Source organism: Empidonax traillii, unplaced genomic scaffold (genome assembly GCF_003031625.1).
Source record: "Empidonax traillii isolate 1590-97213 ecotype Southwest subspecies unplaced genomic scaffold, ASM303162v1 scaffold304:size641404, whole genome shotgun sequence".
Taxonomy (NCBI): Eukaryota; Metazoa; Chordata; class Aves; order Passeriformes; family Tyrannidae; genus Empidonax; species Empidonax traillii.
In genome coordinates, this window is record NW_020955497.1 from 135,664 (window position 1) to 148,152 (window position 12,489).

Here is a 12,489-nt window from a genome sequence, read left to right on the forward strand (position 1 = left end):
GTTTAGTGTTGTTTTTTGCTTCTTTAATTTTTCTTGATCTCATTCTCATAGAACAGACCATTCTCTGTGTGTGTATATATATATATATATATATATATATATATATATATATATATATATATTTTATAAATTAATCATGAACCTGTCTGGTCTCCTTCCATATGGGCATGTACCTGAAGCTGCATCCCAGGTCTCTGTATTTATGTTTCTTTGGATCTGTGTATGTCCTATTACATATACCATATTTTTTCTGATGTTTAAACCCACTGTGCTTTACCCTCTGCAGTGTTTTTGAACTGCTTCCAGCCCCAGTCCACACTGGACATTGCAATTCCTCAGTATGGAGCAAAGGGCAGGATGATTTATTATTGAAGTCACTGGGGAAAAAATATTCAGTTTCATATGGAATTCACAGGTGCTGGGAGACAACTTTAAATACATCTATAACGTCTTCATAAAGTCTTGCAGACATTATAAAATCTGAATACATTGAATGACTACAGAGCTATCATTTCATCTTATTTTTTTTTTTTAATATTTGCTCTTCATCCGTCCTTCAGCCTTTCCTTTCACAATGTCCCAGTCAGGAAAATAGACCTTTCTAAATTGCCCACACCTTTTCTTACAGAAGTAAGAAAGTAAAACAGAGAAGCAAAGCAGCCTGAAAAGAAAGCTGGGGGATATTAGTCCATTTGGCCTGATCAAACCACCAGACACGGGTGAAGATGAATTTAACACCTCTGAGCCTGACTCTGTATCACAGCTGAACAAAGACACTCATATGTTCACTGCCTGAAGTTTTTTTTACAAACTTTTCAAAATAAAATCCTGTTATTGACATTTTTATTGGTAAGTGTATTCATTTATGCGGTTTTAAGTTGAAATGTTGTATCCAAAATGGTCAAATCAACTGCAGCCCCTCTGAAATTTATGAAAGGCATAAAAATGTCCTTTATCTGCCCAATGAGCAAGGAACAGATCATCAGCATGAGAGCACTGTGTAAAATTTTCATGTGAAACAGCAGTCTCCATCAAAATAAAACTGAGTCACTTGTCAGGTTAAGTGGACAGAGAAGCCTCAACAACTGACCAACAAATAGTACTACAAACCTGAACGCAGACTTGGTGGGTTTGTAAGCCTTGCTGAGCAATAAAATGACTATTGACGTAGCAAAATGGTGATTATATCAGTGGAAGGTGGCAGGGAATGGTTATTTAGTGACTTACTGTTCCAGGCACAAGATTGCATTCACCGTGATGGCTTCACTGAACACAAATTTTGCTGTTAAAAAAGCTTATTGTAGTGTTACAGTGAAATAAAAAAGTGTCATTTGAAGTTTAATGACCTTCAAAAAGAAATTAAAGACTAGTAAGCACTTTAAATTAAGTGTATAGATACGATTTAAACTTGAAATAGTAAGGAAATGCCAGAGTAAAACCCTAAAACTTCTCTGAGTTATTCAAGTGAACCCAAAAAGGATTCATAGCTGTTTGTTAAGGACTGGAAAGAGCCAAGGAAACTATTTATCACTACAATAACACAAAGCAACTCAGGCAAAAGGTCCTAAAATTACCCATGAAATCCACTGTAAAAATCACTGACCCTCCCTCCAGGTATGCAACTGCTCCAGTAAGAGAAGAAAAAGGCTTTAAGAAGTTGTATCCTCTTAGTGAGTGTGAAATGGAGCTTGCCTGGGTTCTGGCTGGAGAGTTGGAAGGTGTGCCCAGAGCTGTTGGTCCTGCAGTGTTTCCAGGCTGGAATAGCAGAGTCCTGCAGCAGGAGGTGATGGTACCACATTTTATATGAATTGTTTGTGCTTTTCCACTTCCTCCCTCAGGCTTGTGGCTGCTCCCTAAACTCACAGAGCCTGGTTACAAAGATAAAAGGCAAAGAAAGAGCCTCCCAACTTGGACGTTTTCAGACTCACAGCAAACATATCACATGCCACTTTTTAAAGGTTTAATTAGTGAGAGTCATTGGTGTGAAACTTGTACTCGGTTTCAAGTTAACTCATCTCTGTTTTTGTGTTTCTCAAAAAGGTCAACCACCTACCACAGGATGATAAAAGAGACAAGTAGATCTGGCTGGATCACTCAGTCACTGCCTGCTGAAATCCACACTTTGGGGAGATGTGCCAAATTCAGGGAAAATAATGAGCTGAAGGCAGAGGAAAAAAAGCACAGCTATACACAGATAAAGGAAGGGAAAGTAGTTGGTGATAGAAGCTGAAAATATGCGACAGGCTTAACATATACAATTAAAAAAAAGTATTTCTTAAACCAGCATAGACAATGACTTCATTCACATTCATTTTTATCAGTTTTACCCACACAGAGCTCGACCTCCTGGTAAAAGCCAGACTAAGATACTCCTAAGAGCCTTCTGGTGCCAGCAGATTAAAACTGGATTAGAGATTGCCAAGATACACTACATTTATACCAACATGTGCAAGCAGATATTGTTTCAGTAGGTTTCCAAGCTGATTCACCCATTCCTGGAAGTGTCCAAGGCCAGGTTGGATGGGGTTTGGAGCAACCTGGGCTAGTGGAAGGTGTCCCTGCCCGTGGCAGGGGGTTGGAACAAGACGAGCTTTAAGGTCCCTTCCAACCCCAACCATTCTGTGATTTGCAGATACCAAGAGCACCTTTGAGAGGTTACTGCTCTTGTTAAATGGATGAATGAGAAAAAAAGTGAGATACAGGGTGAGGAAAAACTATGATAATTAGAGAAATAAAAAATGAATAGCTGGATAACATGACATGGATAGTTAGGGAGAAGCCCATCAGCTCCCACTGTGTTTTACGACGGTCAGGGCTCTGCATGGGAGCAGATGAGTGATGGCTGATATTATCAAGGGGAGTGGAATATCTCCGTTTTTTAACCTTTCATTTGTTTAACCTTTACTGTGTGGGTGAGGTTGTGCAGCTGAATTTCTTATTACTTGGAAGGGATTGTATTTTTCTCTTTTATAGCAGCGATGATAAAAGCTTAGCAGAGTTCCCACATAAGTGGCTGTTAAAATGGATCTGTAATTATAAAAGGGCTGTATCCATCCTCAAGTTTCATTTCCTTGCGCTTCTGCAGGGTTTCCTGTTCTCCTACAACACTGAAAGGAAAAGAGATTACAAGCACAGAATTCAGAAAAAAAAAAAAATACCTGTTCTAAAGAGGTGGAAAAGGATTATAAAGAGAAAGCACTGGTATCCAGATTTATTGGTTTCTGGTTTGGATCTGTCTAAAGGCTAAATAGCAGTGCTATGTATTTCAAAGGAAAGGAACATTTTAGCTCCCAAGTGCACAGCTATATAGTAAATAGGGCACACATCATTTTGGTAATATTATTATATTCAAGACAGGCATAAACATCTCAGCTCAGCACAAGATATTCACACATCTGAAATTCCTGGTAAAATTCCTTTGAGCCTGAGTGTTTTCCCGTGTAAAGGTGCTGGACAACCAAAAAATAATTGCACAGACAAGTACACTTGACAGCTATTAGGCCATTTATTTAGTAATGCCTGGACTAAAATGGAGTAAGGTCACCTGCATTAGTCCTATTTTACTGAGCCCAAACACGTGTCGGCACTAGTGACAGCCAGTAAAGAGCACCAAAGCCACCATCTTCAGCATCTGATGTCCATGAGGTCTTCAGCAATCAGAATCCATCTCATTTCAGCGAAGAGATGCCCAGGAATTCCCCATCAAATCCACTTCTTGCTACCAAATGAAAAAGAACTTCTTGTTGAGATGAGCTCCTGTCTGAGAACAAAGCACAGGAACCTCTAGGTTTGTGAAGTTAAGCTCTAACACTGTTATCCCCAGGTAGAAAGAACTGAGACCTGTCAGGACTAAGAGGGTGGTTTCCACCTTCAACTTGATCATCAGAGGGATTTAAATTTGGCTGGTTTGTTCCTGGTTTCTCTGTGCACGTTAACCACCCCCAGCAAGACAACTGGGCAGCCTTTGTGGGACTGCAGAGAGAATCCACCTCAGAAATTCCATCAGTTCATAGCACAAAATGTAGTGTAGGATCTTGTTCTATTGTGGTGGCAACAAAATCTGTGCATGCCGATAAACAAGCCAAATTTAACTGCTAACAAATTGCCTGCTATCACTACTCTGTATTCAAAAATTATTTCACATTTTTACCTGCACAAAGATATCATTAATCCTTTCTCACCTGCCAAAAAAGAACACCCTTCTTGACAAATTGCTGTTATATTTGCTACACAAAAATATATGGCATATAGACTGTTGCAAGGCTGGTAAATAGAGTGAAATAAGTAAAACAGAATTGCAAATGTTGGAATGATTGGATTATTTGTTTACTTCTATGACTTAATCTAAATGATGCTGACTTGGAGCTGTTCCACAATTTAAGTCAGAGAATTACATTTGCACTCTTCTGTTTTCTTTAAGCCCTTGCTGGCAAATACAATGCTGGTATTTAATGGTATCTGCACAAAAAGCATGAGCTGAAATTATCTAAGAAATGTAAGAATATGACTATTTACTATGCAAGAGTTCATGCCTTTTATGTGCTTCCAACATTCCTGGACAAGAAAAACAAAAGATTTAATACAGATGGCACATGATACTTTTACAGTAAGTTTCCTACTGGCACTTTATTTTTTCCTCAGCTTTGAACGGTACTTTGGGGAATGTCTGTTCCAAGAGTCATATCAAACAGGCAAAAACAGTAAGAGCAATTAAAATGTTTAAAACAGAACTGTATTTGGAAGTGTATGCTGCAGTCTTTCTACCAAGCATATTACAAGATGTTTGTTTAGCCACAGACTTTTAGCTGGCTAAAATCATGCAGCTGACCCTTTTTTTTTTTTTTTTTTGGTATAATTAAGGTCATAGCATTGAAGCTAACAGAGCAAAGTTACATTTTCATCCGCTGACACTCTGTCCAGTGTTTATTTAGTTCACTCTCTCTAGATACAGGTCTGCATCTTTCCTCAATCCTATCCTGCTGTACAATTTTGTTACTTAGAAGCCTGTGAAAAAAGCACAAATCCTGTCCCCACAGAGGCAGCAGCTGCAGAAGCAGGACGAGCAGGTCACGCAGAGGAGCCCAAAATCCCCTGTATGTCGCAAAAGACAGTGGCATGAGATGTGCATGAGCACAAAAGGCACTTAAAGTCAGGCCAGAAATCAATAATTTATGAACTAAGCACCTATCAGTGGCTAAGACTCTCCTCTCATACACATGACACAACTGGCTGTTCCTCAGGAAAAGCTTTGTTCAAGTCCTTATCCCATGTTAGAGAAGGGGCTGCAGCACCACAACACCAAAGTGGTCCTTATCCCATGATCTTTTCATTAGGTTTAGTTCCTGGAGTAAAAATGCAGCCTTAGAAAGCCAGAGAAGAAAACACCCCTGGCATTAAACTCTGGAATTACACTACATCCTGAAATATAAACAACCCAAGCAGGAAAGCAAAGGTGGGTTATTCACTGCAGGGTTTTTTTTCTGAATGTTATGGTGCTTGTCAAAAGAGAGACTTTCAGGAAAAGGGGATGAAATTATGGCATGTGTTTTAACCACATTAAACATAAGTTGTCCCCTCTCAGCTTTCCTCCCGTATGAGAATAAAACATAAGGAGTGTCAAACTTCTTTAGAATTGCAAAAATATATCAATTTTATACTTTAGATACAACATTTTTCAATTTTTCATTCAGAATAACACTTCTCCTTTACAAGTATCTTAGTATCATTTTTTTTTTTTTTAAATCCTTCTTTCTCCTCTTTTTAAAGAAAACAGATTTATAAAGGATTACAATCAAAGAACTCAACAAGGCAAACGTTTCACTCCAGGTTAACTCAAAACATCTCCCTCCATTCTTCCTGCCTCTCCCTTCAACCCAGGGCTGGTTTTTTTTTCGGTTGAGCTTGGATTTTGCTCCCGATTTCACCGCCAGAACGAGAACCCCCACCGTCCATCCAGCTCCACTAACAGAAAGGCCTCTTGCAGAGAAATACGCATGAAGAGATGGGCTATGAAACTCTCACTACGACTACAGCCAGGCTGGCAGAAGCAGAGCTCGTGGGCACCGAGGGATGCCGGGATTGGCGCCTATCGGTGCTGCTGCCACTGCCGCGCCCGCTGCCGGTGCCGGCGCGCCGACAGGCTGATGGGCTGCTTCCCGAACTTCCTCATGATCTCCTTGATCCTCGCCAGGTTGGTTTTGGAGATGGTGAAGTCGCACTGGGTGGCCCCCATGTCGTAGCCCACCTCGCAGGTCCTGGTGGCCGTGGTGTAGCCCTCGGCCTTCACGCCCACCACGTACTCGCCCGGGTTGAGGAGGCGCCAGTAATCGCCATCGGCTCCTGGGAGGGAAAGAAGAGGGGTTTTAGGACTTTGGTCTTTCCTCCTTGAGGAAGGTGTTGTTTATAGACTCATTAGGGTTGGAAGAAACCTCTGAGATCATCAGCCCTGCCATCAAGCCAGCACCATGTTTATCACTGAAACACATCCCCAAGCGCCACATCCACAGGGTTTTTTCGCAGAATCACAGAATCTCCTGGGTTGGAAGGGACCCAGAAAGATCATCGAGTCAAAGTCCTGGCCTTGCACAGGCCCATCCCCCAGAGTCACCCCCTGTGCCCCAGAGAATCATCCAAACCCTCCTGGAGCTCTGGCAGCCTTGGGGCTGTGCCCACTGCCCTGGGGAGCCTGTTCAGTGCCAAACACCCTCTGGGGGAAAAATCTGTTCCTGAGATCCAGCCTAAACCTCTCCTGACACAACTTTAAGCCATTTTCTCAGTTGGAAAAGACCTCTGAGATCATCACCTTCAACCACCAAGCCAGCACCACCACCATGTTCAACACTGAACCCTGTCCTCAAGTGCCACAACCCCGTGTTTTTTGAACACTCCCAGGGATGGTGACTCCACCACTCCCCTGGGCAGCCTGTTCTAGTGCTTGAAGACCCTTTCCATGAAGAAATCTTTCCTAATATCTAACCTAAACTGCCCCTGGAGCAACCTTAGGCCATTAAATGAGGATGCAGAAGTTCATGTACAGGGGTAAGATGACACCACAACCAGGAACCCTCTATCCTTACACCAAGAGGGTGTCAAAGAGGCTGCTCCCCATCACACCCCCCCCCCTCCTCGTCCTGCCAACCCTAGAGGAAAACACATCTCAGTCACATTTTCCAAATGATGAAAAAGGGCCAACGGGCTTCAATCTGTCTTAAAATTTTTGGCAGGTGGAAAGTCCTGAGGCCAAGGATTGGTGGTTCCCAAGGGGTACAAAAAAACCTTCCCCAAATTAATTGTAACTGATTGATCTAGGGGAGCCCCAGTGGAGTAACCACACTGCACCCATGACCCTTGGCCAGGCTGCCTGGACACAGGTTTTTGTGCTTATTTAGTATTCAAAGCATGTGAATACATAATATCAACTCACCTGGAGATGTAAGTAAATATCCCCATCTATAAAACCTTACACCGAGTTTTATTGCACTGATTTCCCTACAAAGTATAATTCACCAGGGTACTTAACCACTTTCTTACCTGTAAATGGGCAAACAGAACTCCTGTAATCAACTGAACTACTCATGCACAAAGAAATATTTTAACACCTCACTGAATCAGGACTTACTGGTTTCTTCTTTTTCCCTCACAAATGATCTCAGATGTACCCATTTTATGGACCCATATGTACATAAAGATGACTTTAGGCTTCTTTTAAATATGATTTTAACTAGCGGGGTATTCTTAGTTGTGAACTGAAATAGGTCAAAAACTAATACCAAAAATCAGTTTTGCACTCTGTCCTGGGAAAACCCACTGTGAGTGAAAGTACATATTCAAACATGCAATTCTGTATATAAATAGAAATGGAACATCTCTTGCACTAGGAGGGGTTGGAGTTTTTTAGCACTGATGAGAACTGACAGCCTTACTAACACTGGCCTTGGGTTGCTGGCAATGCAGAGTGTGGCAAAAAATAAAGATGATTTGCATAAAAATGTTATATTTGGGAAAAGATCAGACTAGCCAGCCTCTTTTTAAAGAAACAGGATTTTAATTTAGGGTTTGGTAAAATAAAACAAGATGTTTGCAAACAGCAAGTGTTAAAAAAACAGCAATATTGACTATACCCTGAAACTGCAGCCTCTGAGTGTGCCAGAATTGCATCCCATTAAGTTAATTCTTACATCCCAACATGCTCAGATTTTTCTTTTCTCCAGTTTGACCACATTTGGCCTGATGATCAAGGTCCAAATTTTCTCTTTCTCAAGATTCAGGTATTTTTAGGAAGGGATCCAAGAGAAGCTCTTTGTTAAGTCCTCCCTTACCATTGGGTCCATCGGAGACTTAACAAAAGGACAAAACATGAATCTGCCCAAGTTCCTTGTATTTATCCCCAAGGGCTCGTTTCCAGCTGTAAAAGCTCTGGCATTGCTGCAGGGCAGGGAAAAGGCTAGGATCACCCTGGGAGTGGCTGGGAACACATCCCTGCTCAAAGCCCTGCTCAAAGCCCTGCTCTAGCCCCGGGAGTGCCAAACTGACCCACATTCCTCTGACACATTTAACAAGTCGGTTCATCACCACCCCACACGAGGCCAGAAATAAACCTACACATCCACACAGCACCGGGAATTCATCACAAAGCTGGATATTAAGCCGTTAGCAGGATGCACTTTACCTCCTTTCCATTTACAAGCCAGGAGACACAAGTATTTCTGTCAGCTGCCAGTGCCCAGAATTTAATACCAGGCTAAAAGGTTGGGGTTTTTTTGAAAATCAGATTAAATTCAGTAGGTAAAAAAATTTCAGAACAGATGGCAAAAGGAACACAATTAAAAATCCAGATAAATTTAGTAAATAATAGGTTTGCTGAAATAATAAGTTCCAGTGGGAGCAGGCTGGAGGCAGACTACATCCACATCCACCTCCTGGGTCTGGAAAAGGATTGCCATGTCTGCTTAGAAAAAATAACAATGCATTAAGGCAAAGATAGTACTACTATAAAATAAATGTGCCAGATCACTCCATAAATACATCAATTAAGAGAAATACTTGGAGCCTTACAGGACTTATTTAGTCCTTACTTTATGGTAAAAGTGCAAAAGTGATTTTTATACTAAAACTATAAATCATAATAAAATCATAGGAATATTACCAAAATATTGATAAAAAATTTCTCTAAATGTTGTGTGAAGTTAAGTTAATTATGCTTTAGTACAAATCACACAGAAACATGTACTGGTCTTTGAACTCTGCCTGTGATTCAGAAACATTTCACCAGGAACACGTTTCTTCATCTATATATACTTTGACATTTCCAAAATGTGCAATTACAGGAAGCAACCCCAAAAGTGCCTTTGCACCATGGGGAAAACAGATGCATTTGCTCATCCAGCTGATGAACTCTTTCCAAAGGTTATCTTATAGACCACAGTCCACATCTAACTGTAACAACGTGTAATCACTCAGACTTTATCAATAGCTACATCTGCATCAGGAGAAAATGGAATAATTTCCCACAAAGCTCTTACTCTCAGGATCAATGGCTTCAATTAGCCTATTAATAGTGTTAGCTGAATGTCAGCATCCCTCTCTTTCCATAAGATATATTGCATGTTCAAGAGAAATTAAAAACAATGTGCTTTCCATGCACTTTTTTTTTTTTTTTTTTTTTGTCCACAGGAAGAAGCAACGAAATTTTCTCAAACATGTAGATGTTGTTATAAGGCTTTTACAGACAACTTTTATCTGGCTCTACAGAGTAGTCCATCATATTAATGTATCAATGAAACAGCAGATACCTGAGAGCTGAGCTCACTTGAAACAAAACTTATATGAATAGAGATAGTGGCCATAATTCTTCCCCTGCTTGGCCTATTTTTACATCAAGGCAACTCAGAGGTTTAAATGGAAACATTTTTCATTTTAAAAGGTATAAATGAAAGAAGACTGCTGACAATTTGCCTTCTTTATCTGGAGTTATACGTGTCATTTTAGCTTTTGGGCTCTAACATAAATCCTCTGGTTTCAGAGACTAATGAGACGTGTATTGTTATCTGTATAACAGAAAATAGGAGAGAACTTTTATGTTCCCATTTACGAAGTGTGAACTTAAATGTCTCATTAAAATGAAAAATTAGAAAGAATTAAATAAACACTTTTATTTTTACCAACAAGTGCAGATGGCTTCGAGCCATAGAAGCTCAGCAGTAAGATGAGATACAAATAGCTGCATCATTCCCTTGAGTGTTACAAGGTGGCTTTTTGGATCTTGCACATTTATTGGACTTGTCAATGAGTCTCTTTCCTGTAGAACTTTTACTGTCTTTAATCTGCTGACTTCTGTTTCACATGGCAATCCAGTGTACAGAGAGCAGGAGATTAATCACACACTGCATTAACTCAGCCTCAACCAGAGCAATACATTAATTCTGTTAACAGAGTAATGCAGCCCACACTTCAGGGCAGACTTTCAAGACTGCCAAGGCTTCCAAGACAAGAAAAAACAGCTGATTACTGTAATTCCCACTATCATTTCCCAGTGGTCCCATTTTTGAAATGTTTAAGGCAGAATCATTATTGCCTAATTAAATATCTGTCATTCAAGGTTTTCTTTTACAATGGGAGACATGGTAGCACTGAAATTAATCATAAACTAAGTTAGACATTCCAAGATTCATTATTGGCTCGGATCATCTACTGCAGCAAACATTAAGGATTTGGAAGTCAAAAGCTCTATGAGATTCCACAGCCTGAAATCAGTTTGTGTGTCCATGTGCCATACTGTGTCTCAGTGACAAAGCTCATGACAGTGGCATCAAATAAAGGACCCAGAACACCAGTAAAGACATAAAGCCCCATAAAGTTAGTGTTTAAAAAAAAATATGTGGATGTGGTATTAGGGACGTGGTTTAGTGGTAACATGGCAGTGCTGGATTAATGGTTGGACTCAGTGACCTCAGAGGTCTTTTCCAATCTCAATAAATGTGTGATTCTATGATTCACAGCCCTGTAACTGTTAACAGCCAGAGAAATGCTCTTCACCCAGCATGGCATTACCTGCACCCTTGTTTTTCAGTGTTACAATTATTCTGGGTTAGATTTGCACTACATTTACATAAGGAAAGTGACAGTAAGTGTTCTTTAGACACGGTCTTAATCAGGCTTTTGATCTGGGGCACATAAAAGCCTATCTGCCCAATACTTTGTTAGAGGTGGAAAGAAGAAGAAGAGTGGAGAGGAAAGCCAAAGTATTGTTCTTTACACAGCTGCAACATAGAAAGAAGTGACTCCCTCCTCATGTGCCAATCCTTCTGCACCATTCTCCTTGGACCATATCCTACCTGCTGGCTTTTCTCTGAGAAGGATTCAAAACTTCCACAAAATTCTGCATTTTGCTTTTAAACCATAAATCTGCCCTTTAGCACTCACGGTTTTGCTTTTTTTTTTCCTTTTACCTGTGCGAATGTCATGGTTGACACCTTCTACTGAGATAACAGCATTTGGGATTCCCTTTCCATGCACATCTTTTACTATGCCTTTGATGCCACGATGGACCTATGGGGAGAATAAAAAGTCAAGTAAATACTGCACAGCAATGAACAGTTGTAATACTTGGAATTTAAAACTAATTATTAATTCAATATGTGAATTATTTGTATTATATTCCTAGTTTATGGCTCACAAAATTGTGAAATGTCACTATTAAACCCATATCAGTCCTCCAGGCATTAACCTGTGAATCAGCTTACGAATTCTATTAGGATTCCTGAGGCATCAAATTCAAGATATAGAGAAAAAAAACAGATAAAGCAACAGAACCAAGGACCTTTTTCTAGCAAGTTAGAATCAAATTTTGAGAAGCTTCATTATTTAATTCTCTCAAGTCAAACCAGCCTGCCTGAAGTGATACGTCAGTATTATTTGCAGGGAAGATTTCTACCATAAATACCAATAACCACGTAATTAGCCATGCAAGAAAAACCATCAGAAACCTTAAACTCTCTCTCAAACTGAAAGGAGTCACCAAGTCATCTAGAACTTGCACTTCTGTGGGAATACCTGCTCCATGAAAACAATCAGGGACTCGCGGTTGTTCTCCCATTCTTCGGGCAGCTCGCTCTCGTGTGGATATTTGTCACAGCCAACATAGATGGAGAGCTCAAAGCAGTTCGTGTGCAGGTAACTGAAGTCATTTATGCCTGTCAACAGGGGGCAAAAAGGAAACAATTTCATATCCTTTTTAATCTGCTGATCAGATCTGATCTTCTTTATCCATGTTAATGTGACCTCTTCAAACACAAACTGGGTGTTTATCCAGATGGCTCTCAGTCTGCAGGTCTGGCAGGGCAAAGGAGTTTTAGAAATGCCACAGCGTGGCCAAAACAGCGAAACAGGTTAGCTGGAGTTGCAGTCACCAGAAGTGCTTCTGACTGAAAAGAGTTAAAACAAAACCCCTGGTCCTGTCCAATTACCACAGAGCAGAAGTCGAGTATTTAA

At 40.4% G+C, this 12,489-nt stretch overlaps 1 protein-coding gene across 1 annotated transcript in view; it reads right to left on the bottom strand.

The window, feature by feature from the left end:
- Nucleotides 1–4,529: 4,529 nt before the first annotated feature.
- CPXM2 (carboxypeptidase X, M14 family member 2) overlaps nt 4,530–12,489 on the bottom strand; it is a 73,234-nt gene continuing 65,274 nt past the window's right edge. Inside the window, exons 11-13 of the mRNA XM_027890961.1 lie at nt 12,052–12,191; nt 11,448–11,547; nt 4,530–6,339 (exon numbers count right to left, since the gene is read on the bottom strand). Of these exons, the coding sequence (XP_027746762.1) occupies nt 6,086–6,339; nt 11,448–11,547; nt 12,052–12,191 (494 nt within the window). The 3' untranslated portion in view covers nt 4,530–6,085. The remainder of the gene's footprint in view (nt 6,340–11,447; nt 11,548–12,051; nt 12,192–12,489) is intronic.